At 43.6% G+C, this 19,750-nt stretch overlaps 1 protein-coding gene across 1 annotated transcript in view; it reads left to right on the forward strand.

Annotated features, from left to right (window-relative positions):
- The first annotated feature begins 91 nt into the window (after positions 1-91).
- CPNE3 (copine 3) overlaps positions 92-19,750 on the forward strand; it is a 51,295-nt gene continuing 31,636 nt past the window's right edge. Inside the window, exons 1-7 of the mRNA XM_090040273.1 lie at positions 92-272; positions 8,334-8,473; positions 9,348-9,527; positions 11,494-11,568; positions 13,612-13,683; positions 13,886-13,969; positions 15,451-15,540. Of these exons, the coding sequence (XP_089896399.1) occupies positions 8,342-8,473; positions 9,348-9,527; positions 11,494-11,568; positions 13,612-13,683; positions 13,886-13,969; positions 15,451-15,540 (633 nt within the window). The 5' untranslated portion in view covers positions 92-272; positions 8,334-8,341. The remainder of the gene's footprint in view (positions 273-8,333; positions 8,474-9,347; positions 9,528-11,493; positions 11,569-13,611; positions 13,684-13,885; positions 13,970-15,450; positions 15,541-19,750) is intronic.

The raw sequence follows: 19,750 nt of genomic DNA on the forward strand, positions 1-19,750 counted from the left end.
GGGTCGGAACAGGGCCCCGTCTCTAGGTTTCCGCTTCGGCTACACCTCGGCTGGCGGAGGGGCGGGGTTTCTGAGGGTCACCCAGCCAACTGCGGCAGCGGTTTGCTGGGAAGCGTGGTGCGCATGCGTTAGCGGCCTCGCCCGCTCCCTGGAGGTGAGGCGCTGCCTGGGGGTCGGGTGAAGTTGCCTCGGGCGCTGACGTCACGCTGGGCCTGAGCTGAAGCAGCCTTGCTCGTGGGCTGTCGCCGTCTGCCCGCGTCCGGCCCCCTCAGGTGAGCGCCGCGCGCGGGAGGAGCCGCCGCCGGGCCGGGTCGAGCACTGACGCACTCGGGGTCCACGCCCGCTGGCGGCCCGTGCTGGGGGCGGGGGTACGGGGCAAGACCCCAGTGCATAGTAATGATCATATTTGTGCGATCGTTTCAACCCTCCTACTGTACACGATCAATAATAGTAAAAGTGCTCCAAGCGTAGGATAGCTGATGAATGCGGCACTTGTAAAGCCTGCAGCGTCCTCGGAGAGTCTTCGCTTACTTTTGGGCTTGTCACCACTTTCTCAGGGCTGTTGGCTTCGAAATAAAGGAAGGTGTCAACTTGGACGGCCCAGTTCTCAGTCCTGGCGGTTTACAGCAAGTAATATAAAGTAAAGAAGAAGACTTATTTGCATACTTATTTGCATATTCCTTCAGCATGCGTTAGGCTTTCAACAAATAAGATAATTTTGAGCTTCCAATATGATAATTTCACCTGGCAAGAACTGGTTGCTGTGGGGTCCTCGGGCAGGGGGCAGGCAGGTCTCAGCCTGACTTGGGCCATGGACCATAGGCAAGGTGGGCTGGGAGCAGCTGCAGGGGCTTGTCTGGCCCCAAGGTGAAGCTGCCCAAAAATCTGCTGCTGTAGAGATGTCACAGCAAAAAAACATTCTGGCCTCAAACTCGCATCTTGTCAGCAGCCACTGCCACCACCTGGGGTCAAGCTGACTGCATTCCCCTCTAACATTATTGATTAGTATAATGGATCAGTGGTTTCTGGATGTATTTGGCTGGCTGTTCATATGAATACGCAGCTGTATTCAGCAGGAGCAGCCCCAGGGCCAGCAGGACCCATCTGGGTGTGGCGTGCGGTTGGGTCCCGCCACCATGGGCCTGGCCTGTCCAGGCAGCAGATAGTCCCCAAGGCCTGCAGGACTTGGCTGGGTCCAGCACATGGTCACCATGTGCCATGCCGGGTCCTGCCACCATGACTCAGCTGGGCCTGGCCAGGCAGCAGAGAGGCCCCAGGGCCAGCAGGATCTGGCTGGTCCTGGCGTGGTCCCTGTGTGCGACACCAGGTCATGCTGCCATGGCTTAGAGCGCCCCACTCTCACTGCTGCTGCTAAAGGTAAGTTATGGACCCTGGGCAGGGTGGGGCTGTAGCATTCCAGGGTGCCTGGGACCCTGTGTGGGGGGGGGCATTCCATGTGCTGTGTGGGGGGGACTGCACCTTGTGGGGGCCAGGGGACCTATACCTCCTGAGCAGCCCCCCCCCCCGACATGGTCCACCACACCCACAGTCCCCCCAGCAATTGCCCCACACCTACCCACACACCAACCCACATCCCTCCACACACACACCCACCAACCTTCCCCCACACCCCTTCCCACCCCCTTCCTGCAAACACCACATCCCCCCATCACACCCATAATTTGCAAAGAAAACCAAAAGTATCCATCAACACATATAGGTATTTAGAATTTGTTTTATTGTGATGATAGACACATTGGTAGGCTTCCACATTGCTTTAACATCGTAAATATACTAGTAAAGCATTGCCCAACTGATTGTGTGCGCACACGCTCTCTCTATGTATATATCTATATCTATATATGTGTATGTGCGTGTGTATAGAGTGGTCTTTTGTTTTAATTATGGAAAAACATGGATTTTGAGGTATTTTTAAAAATGGATTTGGGATGATGCTGCAGCAGCTGGCACAAGGGGTAGTGTCCCCAGTTACCAAGTGGGTGGGCCCCAGAAGCTCCTGAGAGTGAGTAGCCCTGAGCTGCTTGCCAGGGCAGCTTTTTGTAGTGATGGGGCCAGATCAAGGCAGCTTTATATACTGCTGGGAACAGCACAGGTGCTGGCCCGGGGGTGTAGCTCCCCCTGGCTGCAGATCCAGGAGGAGCCAGGTAGAGTTATTTTGCCCCAGGTGGCACGATTTGCTCTACAACAAACTGCATGTCCAAGGATGTGTGCTGAGGCAAAAAGTTCCGGCTCAAATTTGCACCGCTTCTACTTGAGCTGCTACAAGCGTACGTGCTTGCATGTGTGGACGCATCCAGAGGTTTCAAATAGGAATGTCCAAATGTAGTGTCCAAAACATTCCGACCCATTGTGGGATGTCTTAGTTTTTTGCAAAATAATTGCTCTATTGTTTTTCCACAGTCAAGAAACAAGTGATAGCTAAGAGCTGCAGGCAAGTATATGCATGCCCGATGCCTGCTCTGAAGCTTTCTAGTTACGAGCTATAGTTAAAGTGCCCTGTCACCATTTTGAATTGCAGGACACCAAATACATGTGATGCTGTGGGTGCTCCTGAGAGCCGCTCCAATTAAAGCATGTCCATCCTTCCCTCATCCCTACCCCAGAGCACATGTAAAGACATCCTAAGATTTTTCTGAGGAGTGCTTTAAATCTAGAAAGATTGAGAACCACTGGCTTAGATAATGATAGTATCCCCTTTTGGCCTTTTGTGTGAAACTGTAGCGCAGCTTTAAAAACAGAACAGACCTTTGGGGTTTTTATTGCTGTGTATTTAAAATTCTCAGCCATCACATTACATTAATGTGATGTTATTTGCAGCGCTATTCCCTAAGGCAAGGTGATCAACATGCCACAGGATGATCAATCAACATGCCACAGGAGAACATCCAACACATTTTATGAGAGAGAACTCCTCAGTTGTTCTTTTGATCAGGAAGTGTAGAGTGGGTGGGCTCCAGGCATCATTTATTCACTGCCTTTTTTTTAAAGGCTCAGTCTTCTCTTTCCTCTCTTCCCACCCCCTCCACAGTCTGTTTCAAATTCTCAGACAAGAGTTGGAGACTGAAATCAACTTAAATGATCTCATAAACCAATTAGTTATAGTTTTACTCTGTCAATTTTGAATTTGCAGCGTAGCAGTATTCTCGTGTGCTCTTTATTTAGTTCTTTGAATGATAGATGATGATGTTCAGGGATTTAAGAATGGCCTACTACATTTTTAGCAGGTTTCTGCAAGTGAGAGGTATCATGCTGGATAGGTTTCACTGCTGATTTGTGGGATTCTAGCCCAGTTGAAGCTGAGGTTTGTTTCTCATTCAGTTAGCTTAGAGACTTAGACAAATGCAGCCTTTGCTATTGTATAATGAAAATCTTCACAAATACCAGGGTAAAAGTATTTGCTGCTTTTCCTTGTAGAGAGACTGCTGATTCCTCCTTCTGAAGCCCAGACCTATCAGTTCTGCTTCATGCCAGCCTTCATTTTATACTTCTTACAAATCAAAATGCAAATGTACCTTTCAGGCAATAAAATGATCATTTGAATTGTATTTGAAACAAATGTGTATTACATATACAAATACATTTAACATTGCCAAAGGGAAGTAGGAGTTCTCTGGAGCGCTGAAGTTTTGTTCATGTGTTTGTACGGAAAATATTGCTTTGTTCATCTGATTCACAAGGAGGCCTTGTACAAAAATGTTCACTGGGTGCAGATGGATCTCTTACTCTAAGAAATATATTTTCCCTTATCTGAATCCTTTGTATCTGAGGTATATAACTGTATCTTCTGGGAATGTTTAGAGGTTATTTGTTGTATAACATATGACATACTAATTCTTTTGCTTAGAATGAATACTGGAAGTACAGTAAAGATACTGTAGGTATGTTTTTCCTCACCCATTTTCCAGTGAAGCATTGCTCACCTCAATTTAACTTTTCATCTAATAATGAATAAAGAATAGAAAAAAAACCTGATAAGTTGTAGCCCATCAGTAGGCCTTAGCAAACTGTCAGTGGGCATGTCTACATGGAGTTATTCATGGACTGCAGTTCATGTAAATTGGGCTGCAGTGCCTGGGTGATTGTTGCCCCAAACTGAGCACACAGCTTGGCATAGTCCAGATATGAGCATGCACATGTTACTTTGTCCTTATTCTATTTTTGCACTTGTAAGTGAGTGTATGTGGTATATTCTGCTGTTCCTTGTGCCAAGGTGCTCTGATTTTTTTTTTTTTCTAGTCATGTGTGAATGTCTCTGATGTTCAGGAAAAATTGTGGGAGAGTATTTGGGGACTGTTGATGTTTGAGTGACTTGTTTTGCTTCCTTACTTAAGGGGTAGGATTCCAGTGTAAGTGATAAAACAGAGCTAGTTTCTGCTTTTTTTTTTTTTTTTTTTCTCCAGCAAAGTTGACTAGTGTAAGTTGAAGCACCTCCAAATCTGAGTAATAGGATTTTGTTTTTTTAGCATGGCATGGCATGCATGCTAACTCCCAGGTAAATTCTACAGTGGAAATAGACTTCATATGTTGAATGTTTTTTTAACTCTGGGGTAAGTATGTCAGTGCTTGAGGTTATTCAGGAACCCCCATTCCTGGTTTGTTCTGTATAAATGTGCCATAAAGTCATATTGTGCAGACCAGAAGCTAGCAGACAAGTATATAATTAGTAACTTTTTGTTAAGTAAATGCTACTTAGCAAAATAACTTGGAAACATTTTGCATATAAATCTGTCTATACATTTTTCATAGGCTAACCTGTTACACAGGTTATTCCACCAATTCTTTAGATAAATATTTGAATTGCGTGCATTCATTAATGTTTACATCAGGAAATGACTCATGGTACCTGGATAACTGACATGATATGTTGTCCCTTGTTATCTAGTTAGATCCCTCAAATGTGCTGAGACTCATTTTTGCTGGACATGCTATGAAATGTGTTGTGGGGTCAGACTACTTTGTTACTGAACCAGTAGGATTTCAACAGCACAATTTTAGCACTGATGCTAACAACAGTGCAATTCTTAGCTTTCAAGGACTTATGCCTGCCAATTTGGGCATGTTTAGGGAATAAAATAGAGGATAACTGAGGTTATAAACTACCTTGACTTCAACTATTTTTATTTTATGTTTCATCAGCATTCCATACTAATGAAGCAAATCTAATAAATCCATTTTATCTATGGTCCAGGTCCTGGTTTCAACAGAAAGTCCAGACAACTATTTGGGATGTTCTGTCTGAGAATATGGATCTAATTATTTGTGGGACTTGAGGACACAGTCATTTCCCTTAAGTATTCAAGGATTACATTACACTATATAAAAATGTATACGTCTTTGCCCTACCATAAGTCCTGCAGTTTCTAACCCTCTTAAGGACAGAGACTACAGTTATATTTTCCAAGACACCAACCTGAATATCTCCCCAGAAAATGACCTCAGTGTTGTAAGGGATGCTAGTGTTCATGCTTCTCTCCCTTCAATCGACAGTAGGATTAGTAAAATGGTTTGAGCCACAGTGAGAACAAGATTCTACAACTGAACTTGGAAATCATCTCACCCTTTTCCATGGGGTGTTGCAGGAGCTTGCCTGACGCATGAGAGGTGGATATTTCCATTCACAACTACCCTCATCTAAGTCCTTCTCTGTACCCTACCAACTTCCATTCAGTATCCCTTTTCAGAGGGACCCTTCTCAGGAAAGCCTATCACAAAAAGCTCTGCCTTGGATCTGTAACACTGGGGGAGAAACTTTCGCCTATTATTTCCTAATTGCAAAGAAAGGATGCCTGTAGACATGTGGAGACATTGTTCTGACATTCTGTAACTACAGTGCGTCGGAGCAGACTAGATCAATTGAGTCTCCTGGAGCATGTTCATTGTTTGGGGCATAATACAGCAGTTGAGGGGACAGGCATATGAAGCAGGGAGCAGAAAGCAGAAAAAGGGGATTGGAGTGGCACTTATGGAGAGTGCAGGGCTAATTTTTGAATTAATTGATGCCACTGAACTATAGTAACTGCAAAAATTCTGAAGTATATCAAGAAGTTAGTAGTGATGCTTTTTAAGTGTACAAAGTCAAATGTTCTCCTCTTCTTCTCTAAATGTTGTTGAATGATAAACTAAACTGAAATTTTCTGTTACGTCAAGAAATATGGATGGAAACGTTCTGTGCATCTATGAAGAAAATGATACAGTCTGTGCTGGGAAGAAATATGACTATTTAACATTTAATTTTGAGGAAATCTACCGTACTATATTTATGTGGTTGTTATAGCTAGAGAGAACTGGGTTGTTAAACACCAAAAGAAAAACTATATATAAAAAAATCCAAAGCTGTTGTGCACCATTATTGTAAAATGTGCTATTTTTTTTAGGGTTTTCCAGTAAAATAGGAAACAAATTTCTCAACACTTCATTATGATATTTCATGACTCCATATTCAAGCCACTGTACAAACATTAACCAGTTAATCTTCCCAGCACCAGATGAAGTAACTAACTTTATCATTCTTACATTCCTTGCTGGAAAAAATTAAGGCTTAGGCACAGCCACCAGCTAATGCTGCGGTTACAGCAAGGATTCAAATTCAGAATCCTTTTAAGAGTACGATCATATGTACATTATGGTAAGATTAAGGCCAATGATGTAGTAGTGATTCTCAACCAGAGTGATACAAGATCCTTTTAAGGGTGCTGCAGGTTGTCCTATATTATTAGCATTGTTAGGTGTACAAACCCATGATTCACAAGATAAACCCAGAGATTTTGAATAGGAATCCATAATGTCAAAAACATTCTGATTTGTGGTCTTTGTGAGTTCTTTGAAATAGAAAAATTGCTGTACAGTATTTTTCCTTTTATCTGGCCCATAGCAGGTCCCTTGGCTCCATCTGGCCCAGGTGCAGGGGGTGGCTTGGGCCATGGTACATGGTACCAGTTTCACTAACCCCATTAGCATGGTGGGGCTTGTGCAGCACAGCAGCCAGACTCGGCTTCCTGGTAGCTGCAGCGCCAATAGCTCCCTCCAGCTGTTGTTGCCCGTGTTGCTACCACTGCTGGACTTGGCTCCACTGCCCAGGAATCCCGCAACCTGTGCTGAAGGTGCTGGACAGAGCAAGCAGGTGGGTTGGGTCTCCATGGAGACTGGCCTGGGACCCCTGCTGTCAGGATATGCTCAGGTGGGCAAATGGGATGGGGCTGCAGGCAGGGAGTGGTGTCCGGGAGCGGGACAGGCAGCCAGAGCTGGGATCATGGGGTAGTGACGGTGTGGAGCTGACACCTGGGGCAGAGCCATGATCCACTCCCTGCACATCCCTACCTACAGACTGGCACCCATCTTGGGGGCATGTGGGAAGCAGATTGCGGCTCTGCATTTGGCCCCAGCCTCACACTATCACTGCCCCACAATCCTGGTCCTGCCTACTCATCCTGTTCCTGGATGCCACTCCCTGCCCACCTGCGGCCCCATCTCATTCTAACCAAATATGTCCAGCCTGGGGGTGTCCCAGGCTGGTCTCTGTGGAGACCCTGCCTGTCCTCCCGCTCCATCCAGGATCTGGGTGGTGCGTGCAGGAAAGACAGTCCCAGGCCAGATAGGATCAATTGCCACCCCTCCCCACACACACTGCTGGGAAGGGTCAGCACTCCCTTCCCCACTCCTCGCTCCACAACAGTTCACCAAAACTCCCCAAGTGGCCTTCCAGCTCAATTAGTTGTGCACTCAGATGTATAGGTATGATTATTTTTCTCCATATGTATTACTTTGTGCTTATTGTTACATTTATTCTACCATTGTGTTGCCCACTTGCTCAGTTTTGTGAAATCTTTCTGTAACTCTTCACCATACATTTTGAATTTCCTGTTGCAGTTCTCCTATTTTGTAACAAAGTGAACATCTTCCTATGGGTTTTAGAAGACTCCGTTGGACAATGTTTATGAAGTGCTTTGAAAACTTAGGATGGAGTGTACTATAATTGATATGATTTTAATTTGTATTTCTTCCTGTTTCCTTTTTCTTAATTTTACTGTCCAAGTGTTCTGAAAAGCCTGACCTCTCTTCTCATATACAGATTTTGTTGGACTTTAATTAGCATATCAATGTGCTTTTAACCCATAGAAGCTAAGAATGTATCATTTCAGTATATCGTGATGCTTCCAGATGGCATTTAGAGCTTCAAATTTTACTCCTGATAGGCTCGTGCTGTGCCCTCTTCCCAGCAGTTTGTCAGAAGATTAAAGGCTCATTAGCATTCAGCTGTTTCTTTTCAAATCAATGTTTTTTTTGTAACACTGAATTCCCCTGCTTGGTTCCAGCTAAACAAATGGCAGCACAATGTGTGACAAAGGTGGAGCTGTCAATCTCCTGCAACAATCTGTTGGATAGAGATGTTGGTTCAAAGTCAGACCCACTCTGTGTGCTTCTCCAGAATACAAGTGGGCAGCAGTGGTACGAGGTACGTATGACGCTTCTTCCTCAAGCACTCATAGTAATTTAGTGTGGTCTGATTTTCCTGGATGCTTCTCAATTAAAATAATGGGGCACAGGATTGAAAGCACATCTAATGACTTGCAAAAACTACTGTACCCTTTAGGTCTGACTGCGTCTATATGGACTGCAGCCCTTTCAGATATTAGTCTTACCATTCTGATGGTAATTCTGTTTTACTTAAGTAATTGTAATAACAGCATGACATTCCTGAGAGATTCTGCAGAGTGGAGACAGACAGACTGTCTTCCAGTGCATTGCAGACACTGCTAACAGATAATGATCTCATCCAGAGCAGCCAGATTTTCTTAAAATGTTACTACTTTTTTCTCTCTCTCACCTTGGATTTTAGACAAAATAAGTTATATTTTTAATGTGTACAAGTTCAGCTCTAGCTGCATTTTAGCAGTGAGATATCTGGTCTCTTAACTTCAGCAAATGGATCTTTTAAATTTTACAGTGTCATATGTCTTGTTACATGTAGTGAAAGGACTTATAGAAATGCATATTTCTGTTCTTTTTATTTATGCATACCAGCCCAGCCTCTGGCTTCCTACTGTTCATTCCATCCAGGAAGAGCACACACCAACTGCAGAAACTTTCTTAGCCTGACGAAGGGTTTTTGAACCCGAAAGCTTGCTTAATAATTGTTTTCCAACTATTTAAGTTGGCTAATAAAAGATATCAGATTCACCCAAAGAACCTTGTCTGCATATTTCTGTTCTTGCACCTAGCAGGGCTTTTGAAAACTTCACATGAGATAACTTCTAGTTTTGGCCACATGCATAGTTTGAATTCTAGGTAATGAGCTGATTAGTAATCTGCTATATTTCTGTCTGCAGCTTGATCGCACAGAAAGGATTAAGAATTCCTTGAACCCAAATTTTTCCAAGAAATTCCTCATTGATTACTATTTTGAGCTCGTTCAGAAGCTCAAATTTGGAATTTATGACATTGACAATAAAACCATTGATCTGAATGATGATGACTTCCTGGGAGAATTTGACTGTACTCTTGGACAAGTGAGTACAAACTGCAATTTGAATATGTGAATGCAGGTCTTGGATACTCTATTCCCTACTTGATTTCTCCTAGGATTAAGTCACAGTGACTCTTCTTTTAAGCTCTTAATCACTTTGTGACCATGCATGCATGAAGAGAGTACTCTGAGTGACAAATACGTTTTTTATTTGGTTTTGGTTTGGTCTCCATTTAATTAAGGACAAAAGAACAAATGCCGTGAAATTTGTCTGTTGTACTCTTAGCTGTAGAATATCTGGGGTAATTTAATGCACAAGTAGACTAGGAATAAACAGTAAGTGAAGAATATTCACTACTAAATTCTTATTTTTAGTCCAAAGAACATAGTAAATTTTGTTCCCCTTCAGTGGTATAATGGGGATGAACCACGAACAAGAGGAAAAAGGATGACTGAAACCAATGCATGGATACATGCATATGCCATCAAGGCCCTTTGTGACTATGGTACGATTCCTTTCTAGTGAAGGTAGCAATTATTGTCTCTCTACTTTTCTCTTGGATTTCACTTGATTCTGCTCCCTTATTTCCCGGTGGGGTCTCTAGAGGGTCCACCAGAAGGTGTGCCTATATTGGCTGTAATGGTGGCATAATGTTTCCTACCTGCACCTCTCTCTTTGGGGCTGCATTAGCTTTTGCAGTAATAAAAACAGATTTTCTTCTTTAAAGGAGAAGACCACAGGAAAAAGCAGGTTTCCCCTTGCAGGCTGGGAGCATTCCAGATTCCAGCCTTCAAGGAGCTGCTTGAAGCTGGAAGGAGCTGGGGAGGCAGGGGGAGGAGCAGGCAATGAGCGATTGGGGACAGGGAACGCCACGTGTATGTGTGCGCGCATGCATGTGGTTGGCACACAGCCAGGCAGGGTTGTGGGCGTAATCTCAGCAGCTGGATGCAGGTAAGTATGTGGTAGGTGGGATTGGAAGGCCAAGGCTTGGGGACTGTCATGAGGGCTTTGGGGGAGAGGGAGGTGTGAGGCATTTCTGTGGCAGGAGTATGTGGAGGGGCAGGTGCCTGCAAGCACTGGGGGAAGGTGTCTGGGCATTTGAAACTGCAGCGGGGCAGGGGGAGGTGCCATATTCCCCTCCAGCTGGGGAACATGGTAGGGGGGCATTTGGGGGATGATGGAGAACTGTGTGGCCAGTCTGGTGGCACCAGGGCCAGTGCCCATGCTTGCAGGGGTGGGGTGGCCAGCAGATGGCTTGGGAGTGAAGGCCAGGCGCTGGACACCAGCATATCAAGGTGCTCAGCACTGCAAAACACTGTTTAGACAGCTGCAGCTGAACCCACATCTTGGTGAGCAAAGGTGGGAGGAGGAGCTCTGATCTTCCATGATTTAAAAAAAAAAAAGAAAGAAAGAAAACACCAAAATATATAGGTATTTAGAATTTATTGTATCATAATGATTGAGGTATTGATAGGCTTCCAACTTCTTTAAAGTTGTAAATATATCAATGAAACATTGTATTAAATTAATACCTGTGGGTGTATGGGTATATAAGTGGCTTTTCATTTTAATCATGAAAAAATGAAGATATTGTGGGTTCTTTTAATTGGAGACTTTGGGATTTTTTAATTAGGGAATGTGCAGTTTTTAAGTAGAGAAAGCCGGGATCCCTGTGTGTGTGAGAGAAAAAGATCTTATCCTAGTTGCAAGCTGTGTTATTTAGTGGTTAAAACTCATCTAATTCTGTTATTAAAAATGTTGGTGTGTTAAGACTGACTTCCTTGTTTGTATTATTTAACTTCCGGATTTGTAACTAATGTTATATTGCTAAGTGTCTTTAAAGATCAAAATACATGGAAGGGTATTGGAAATAAATATAATTGTATACGGTACATCTGGAAAAGCAAAATTTTCCTAAAATGGTACGTTTGTCACTATCCATTCCTTTCATTTAAAAAGCTATTAGACTGTAATAATAATTCTTGACACTTAACTTTTGTTTTGACAGATAGTCTCCGCCAAGACACTAACAAGACCATTAGTTTTAAAAAATGGCAAGCCTGCTGGAAGAGGAAGCATTACGGTAGGACCATACCATTTCTCCTTCTTGCCTCAGTCCCACACAATGCATTGTCCTCAAACATAACTTACCATATATACTTGATGTCGCTGGGCACTTGTGTGCCCTGCTCCTAATGAAGGTTAAGAACTTAAGGGGGAAGGAGTGTAGCGGAGCACTAGGGTGCTCGCTGCTAGTGGTGGCGATGCGGGCTTAGCTGCCAATCAATAGGGCAGCACAGCCAGGGGTTGCCTAAGCAACTGAGTGGGTCAGCTGACCGCCAGGGGCAGGGCCTAGCCTATATACACACACAAGGCTTAGGCCTGAGGCAGTTCCCCCCTGGCAGCCCAAGGAGCAGGAGCTCTGCTGCCGCAGAGCCGAGCTGAGCAGACCAGAGTTAAGCAGAGCAGCCAGAGCGCTCCAGCGTTCATATAATGATGATGGGGGTTGAAGAGAACCCTGGCAGAGAGGTGAGGGAGCGCCTAGGTGGCGCACAGTTTAGGGTATAGCCGGACGGCTTCTTTTGGGTTGTAGCCGGTTGGCTCAGGGCTTTATGTTGCTAGTTTGTTATCATTACACTGGAGGACTGGGTGAGGCTGTAGGGGAAGGAGGAGGCCTCATTAGGAGCTCCCCAGTAAGGTGGGGGTGCTCCCAGCGGGGTAAAGAGCACTGCATTTCGGGGTGGCCCGACCCCAACCCCATTAGGGGTGGCTATCGGGATAATTAGCGCGGTAGAGAGCGCTGCATGTGGGGGTGTCCCGACCCCAACCCCAGTGGGGGTGGCTAGCGGGATAATTTCAGGGGAGCTACCCAAGAGTGTGGGGGTTCCTGGTGATCCCGGCCCTGCAGGGTGGTACTTTACGAGGCCCCAGTGAGGGCGAGAGAGGGCGAGGAGCGCGGGACAGGCCCCAGAGGGGGCACGAGACCCCAGTGAGGGGAACTTACTGCGGGAGGCAGGTGACGAAACCCCAGCAGGGTAGCACCTGTGGGGAAGCACGCAGTGACCGCGGAGAAGCCCAGTTGGGGCGAAAACGCGGGGAGCGCGGAGACAAACCCTACGGGGTGGGGGGAGGACCCGCGGTGACTGTGGTGAGACAGACCCTAGTGGGGAAACTACCTATCTGGGAGAAGCCCCAGCAGGGCAGACTTACTGAGGAGCCCAACAGGGGCAAACTTATTGAGAAGCCCAGCAGGGCGAGTGTATAGACAAGCCCAGAGGGGCGAGCTTAGCGAGGAACTTAAAGGAGCAAGCATAGTGAGCCGGCCTGAGTGGGCTAGCGAATACAAGGGAACCGGTAAGAGGGTGCGAGTTGCATGACAAGCTCGGGAGCTCCAGTAAGGGCGCTGGTTACGTGACAAGGCCAGAGCGCCTGCGGGAGGCGCCAGTTGCGTGGCAAGCCCAAGAGCACCAGTCAGGGCGCAGAGAGTAAACTGACCAGTCAACGTCCAGTATATCTGCGAGGCTTGGGGCGTGCTAAAGGGGAGGTTGGAGGCACGCGTAGCCCATAAGGCTGGGGTGCACCAGGTCACCCCTCATAGGATAGGGGCCAGGACGTACAGAGCACTGTGTCATAGGGAACAGTAAGGCAGCCTCCCTTAAAAGATATATAACACCAAGACGTGGCGGGTGAGACTGAGGGTGCTAAATGGTTAACTTGGCACGGTGTGGGGCACTAGGGAGATCACGGCCGCTCCTACGGCCCGCTCCATGACACTTGAATAGAATATGTCCCTGAATGTAAGACACCTCCCAATAATTAGATTCTATATATGGGCAATTTATAAATTTGTTATAATTTTCCAGGTATGGAGGTTTGCCTTGAATTTGCCCTCTTTGCACTGCTATAGCAGGGAAAATAAATATGAGGGAGAGGTTCCAGGGGCCTCCTTGCCATTAATTGATGTTGTAAAAATCAAATTGTCTCCATTTTTTATCACTCCATTCTTGAGCAACTGTAGATTCTTTCTGGCACCTTTCTAGGTATTTTGTGAACAGTATTAAAGAAATAAGGAGTACCTGAATGTAAAATGCAATGTGTTTCTTTCTTATTTTAATTATCTACCTAGATTACAGCAGAAGAAGTAAAAGATAACAGAGTAGTCTTATTGGAAGTAGAAGCAAGGAAACTAGACAATAAGGTAATTAGTTTATTGCTATATAAAGTAGTAAAACTAGAATTTTCTGCAGTTCTTAATTTTCTTTCAACAGAAAGATATCTCAAAGTTCTTGATAGATAATATGCTTACTTTCTATGAATTTGATCATGTTCCAGCCAGTATTTGATAATATTCATACCATTGGCTATTCTGAGATAGTTAGTTATTTATTCTTTGAATACAGGATTTCTTTGGGAAGTCGGACCCATATTTGGAATTCCACAAGCAAACGTCAGAAGGAAACTGGGTGATGGTTCACAGAACAGAGGTATGATGGTATTTGGGTCAATGGCATGAAGTTTCTTGAGTCAGTCTGACTTTTGTTTGGCCAAGAACAGAAGTGTAAGGGTGGTGTCACATTTCTCCAACTTTAACACATGTTAAGTGCAGTTAAAACTCAAGCAGCTGCACTTTCCAGCAGTTTAGCACATGTTAAGTGCCCTCTTAGCATTGCAAAATTGTTTCCTTTCAAGTGAAGATTATCTCCTTAGCATGTAAGGAGCGTGTAGCATCTCCTTAATACATTGCAGTATTCCTATGATTTGCAACTGTTGCAAGTGAACCTATGATAAGGCCCTGGCACTCTCTCCAGAGAAGACGGCAGTCTTGTAGTTAGAATGGTAGAGTAAGTCTTAGAGTACTTAAGCTTTTTCAGCATTTCCAGAGACTTTTTTGTTTGGCCCTGGGTTAGCCACTTAATGTTTGTGTCTCAATTTTTCATCTTTAAAATGAGGATGGATAGTATTTATCTCCTACTTTTTTTTTCATCTGCCAAGAGGTGTAAAGAATTTTGTGGGGAAAATATAATAGCTGCCTTTTTTTCTTTTTCTTTTTTTTCCTGCACTGTTGTTTTTATGCTTCTCTGTTAGGGCTCCTGCATTCTCTAAAAAAAAAAATGATCAGTTCTTAAAATCAGTGTTCTAGCATGGGGTGAATAACAAGGGTTTAAAATAAATGTGTGTTTTTACTATAAAATGGCCTAACATTTTTAACAATTTTAATATTAAGTATAGTCAAGGCATTTTACTCATTGCTTGTGGATTTTTTTTCAGTACAACTTCAGCATATGTCTGGCTAAATTTAGACTTATAAAAAAATCTTACTATTTTTCTGTAAAGGATTTTTACTGTATCCAATCTAATTGCATCCTGTTGTATTTTATGTATACGTCACAATCTGAGAATTATGAAACTCTTCCATGCATGTTTATAATAGTTTTATGAAGTTCTCCTTTTACCCTTTTGGGTTGGTACAAGTATACATTACCTTTCTATTCATGCAATCTAGAATTTCTGGCAGTAGTGATTCTGGAAGTTGTGTTCAGCATAAATATGTGCTGGGGTGAAACAAGACTCAAGAATACAATGCCTGTAAATGACAGTGTATCTCACTGTCTCACTCTTACTGGTAAGCTGTATTCCCCTATATCAAAATCCTGCCTATAGCAGTGATCTTCCCTAGAAATAGTGAAATCTTGCCTCCAACCATGCTTAGGATGGTATGGCAGATTGTCTCTCCCAGGATATATGGAATTTCTAGCAGGGAGCAGCAGTCTGCAGTCTCCAAGTGAGTGTTGTATTCTTAGAAAGTGTGCTTCCTGTAGTATGAAATGCCAATTTTGAGATGTGTTTGTAGATGGATCTCATGATAGTGCACATCAGTACCTATCATCTCTGAATACGCATTCTAAAAGAATGGTTGCTCCCTGTTTCTGACTTGCTAGTGATCCTTTATCAACATTTTTGGTAGGTTATTAAGAACAACCTGAATCCTGTTTGGAGGCCCTTTAAAATATCTCTCAATTCTCTATGCTACAGTGACATGGAGAAACCAATTAAGGTAAGATTTAAGTAATGCACTAGTAAGGGTAAATGCAATATGTCTAAAGAAACTATTGTCATATTCATTTATATGTTAAATATAAAATAGTTATTTTTATTTGTAAGTAACAGTGGATTAGATAACTCTTATAGCTCCTGATTATGTGACCATTTGTGTGTTATGGTATGTGAATTTTTTTTTTTTAAGATTCTGTCAGTTCTTGCATCCACAAGTTAGGAAGACTGTTAAACTAGAATTAATGTTAATCTTCTTAATTTGTTGTTTGAATAATACAGTGTTATCACAACATTTGGCATTATCAGTATTAAGGATGTGCAAACTACATAGTGAAATAACAGATGATAGAGGCTGAAATATCTTAAATTGTCTCTCAGGGATCTTGAAACATTTGTTGGTGATGCAGTACCAGCAACTTGTATGAAGATTTCCAGAAGGTAGACTATGTGCAAAGCGTAAACTATTTCCTCTTACTTTTACTACTTTATTTTAACATTCAGTTTTACCTAGGTTTTCTCTCTCACCCTACACAAGACAAGCTGTCATCTGATGCTATATTTTTTTCCTGCTGTTTGTTAATTTCTTTTTCACTCTGCACTTGTCACAGCTACCTGGTCCTCTTCCTGCTTTATTCTAAAATAGCAAGTCCTTTTATCACTTTCCTTTATCTCACAAGAAGATAAGGCCAGCAGGGTCACTTTGACAACACAGGAAGTATATTTAAAAATATAACCCAAATGCTTAATGCTATTGGCACTCCCTCTTAACTTTGGGTAGTCTTAAAGGAACATAAAAATCAGTTGTCTTCTTCTTTAGTCTTTTTTTAATTAGATTTAAATTAACCTGTTTTATGCAAAGTAGCTTTCTGAATTTGGTGTATGAAGACATGTCCCAGTTCAGTCTGGCTCAGACAGTCTGATGTGATAAGGTGGGCTCTGCTTACAGGACAAGGTTCTAATCGATCATAATTGTGCACTAGCTTCTACCAACAACATACTGGGTGTATTTACATGAAACTTACTGACTAATTAGCTCTACAGTAAAGGCTCAGTGTCTACATGTGCACCCTTACTGGGCGCAGTAAGCTAATAAATGTGGCCATAGGTTAATATTTGTGAACACAAGTACTATTCTATGGCAGCATTATTTAGTGCACTGCAGTGCATGTGTAGATACTGACTGGCTTCCTGGGGCATGAGGGTGCTTCAGCCTGCCGGCTAGCCCCATACTGGAATACCCTTGTGCCCCATTCAGCCTCTCCACCGCAGGTCATTGAGCTGGGTTGGAGCAGTTCCTGGATGGCAGTCTGACCCCCTGGGTCCACTGCCAGCTAGGGCTGCTCCAACACAGCTCAGTGTGCTGCAGTTCTGGGCACATGTGTGAATGTGGTGCCCAGGAGCAATAAACTCTGGCATGAACTGCACTGGAATGTATTGCATCACACTAACAGCACACATAGATACTCCCACTGACTCCAAAATAGACCTTTCTTTATTTCTTATACTCTAGACCTTTGGTTATCTGATACTCAGCATCAGGTGAAGACAGAGTCTTGGAATATTAGCACTTGTGGAAAACAAGGACTGAAAACAAATTGTTTAACACTTCTTTTTTTTCAATTCTATGCTGAACCTGTTTATTGGGCCGGAAGACCCTTTCCATCTATTGCATTCTTTCAAATAGAAGATGTCCTTTTTAAAAACAAATGTGGTTCTAAAATTGAAAATTGTCTGTAACTTGTAAACTTGCCTTCATTTTACTCAATTTAAGTGCTGGAAAATTTGTGTGTGTTTAAACTCATGGGGCATGTCCACACATGCAGGCATGTGCGCTTGCAGCAGCTCATGTAGAAGTGGTGCAAATTTGAGCTGGGGCTTTTTGCCTCAGCGCACATACCCAGACATGCACTTTGGTATGGGGCAAATTGTGCCACTTGGGGCAAAATAACGCTGCCTGGCTCCTCCTGGATCTGCAGCCATATAAAAAGCTGCCCTGGCAAGTAGCTCAGGGCTACTCTCTCTCAGGAGCTTCTTGGGCCTGGCTAATTGGTACCTGGGGACACTACCCCTTGTGCCAGCTGGACTGCTGAAGCAGCCCTGAGAGTTCCCTGCACTCTCTACTCACTGCAGCAGTCTGGCAATGGGGGCTGCTGCCTGGCTGTAACCTGCTGCCACCAGTGACAGCTGAAGTTTTATATGTGGCCCTAGGGTTGCACACCTGCCAGACCTAGATGGGGACTCCATGGCAATTAGAGGCATCTGCACCTCTGGGCCAGCTGCCACTGGGCTCTGGCTGCACAGTTGGCCTTTGTGTCTCTCATGGTCCCCTCCCCGCTTCTCCAGCCCCCACCAACACGTACTTACCTGGCACGGAGCCCAGGTCTCTGCAGCCTGCACACTGCTTGCCCTGCAGGGGCAGGCAGCCTGCTTCAGCACTGGGGCAAGCGCCAGCCGTAGAGACGCTCTGGTAGCCAGCCAGACTATCTCTGCGGAGGATCTCTGGTCGCCTGCCTTGTTTTTTTTGCCCAGGTTTTATATTGCTTCCTGGATGTATAGGTACCAAATTTTGAATTCGCGCTGCAAATATGCAGTGCAGAGAACGTGTTTTTGTTCCCGCACATGCGCCTTGCAGTGTCTCAAAGGGGTTTGAGATGCTGCAAGAGGCACATGTGTACTCATGTGGATGCACACATGGGGTGTTTTATTTAAAGAAATACAGTACCTCTACTGGAAATGCCAGTTCCATTTCTAGGAGGTGTTTAATATGTTAAACAAATTCATCAGTTTTGAGACCCCGTAGTTCACAGTACCAAGCATTAAGAGAGAAATCCTACTCCGAAAAAACTGTTGACATCAAGGAATGCTTCTGAAATAGCTTGGATCAGTCTCCCAGTACCAACCAATCAACCAACAACCTGGTTGCTTTCCTGGAGTTCAGTGCATTTACTGTACCAGCGGACACCCTGGGGGTGTTAAGACATGACCTGTGAATCAAATCTATGAGTTTCCGTTCTCCAGTTACATTCAGAATAAGAGTCGTAACTATGGAATAGCATTTACAGGGCCTTAATGGAGTTTGTATGTTGACACAGACATGTCTCCCAATATGTCATGGTAGTGTGTAGATCTAAAGAGATCTTAATTACAGGGGTGTAAATCTACAACTACCTTATGGATTGTCAAGGACTTATTCTGTATTTACACAAATACAGCAGGTCAGGTTCTAATTAGCTGCTTCTTAACTTGATAAAATAGTGGCTCGTGGGAAAAAAAAACTACTTCCAAGTGAAGTGTAAAACCATATTGTCATGTTGTTTGAAGGACTAAACCATGCTTTAATACTTTTATACACACAGTGGCATGCATAATGGGCTATTTTATTATAGTAAGTAAAAATATTTTCCAGCTTTCCCTAATGTGAATGCCTCTTCACCTATTAAATAGCTCAATTGTGCATTCTCCGGTAATGCACAAATCAACTTGCTGCACTATCTCATTAATTTATTTCTATATTGTGTGTGTATTTGAAGTGAGTCAGTGAAGTCTTTCTGTACCACAAATGTGAGCCTCTCATTTTGAGCAAGCATGCATGAATTCATCAGTTTTGAAGGGGGAAAAAGGAAACTAATAATTGTGTTATGTGGATTCACCTACATCATTGCATGAGCAGTTCTGAGAGGGCTAACAAGTACTTCTCTTTTGCCTGAACTAGGAATATATCCCCTTTTTTGACCCAAGGGGGGCATAGAGTTAGGTATACTGAATATCTGAAATGAGCAGAAATGTTTTGCCTCTTAAAGTGGTTTAAAAATACCCCGCTACTGTACACATTTATGGGACAAGCTATGTTAATAACTGAACAAAGTGTTACTACTGTTGACAGAAAATATGACTTCAGTACTGAGGTTCAGCTAATGATGCAGTTGACTGAATAGCTGGTCCACCTTGAAAAATCTGCATTATATCTCACTCTTGCATCCAACCTGTTTTAGAAGTTTTTACTATTTTTGTCTGAAGTGTGAATTCGTGTTTAATGCATGTGCATGTGTTGCATTTATTTAATAGAGCCACACAAAACAGAGTAGAAGCTCTGAACAGGAATCTGCATGGTAGAGGTGCAGTCTAAACCAAACAGTAATGTGGAAATACTGAAATGTATTGTTCAGGTGAATAGTTGGTTTCTCTGAGAAACAAAGAGTTTATTAAGATTG

The sequence above is a fragment of the Crocodylus siamensis genome, chromosome 3, assembly GCF_052110815.1.
Source record: "Crocodylus siamensis isolate JL-2025a chromosome 3, ASM5211081v1, whole genome shotgun sequence".
Taxonomy (NCBI): Eukaryota; Metazoa; Chordata; order Crocodylia; family Crocodylidae; genus Crocodylus; species Crocodylus siamensis.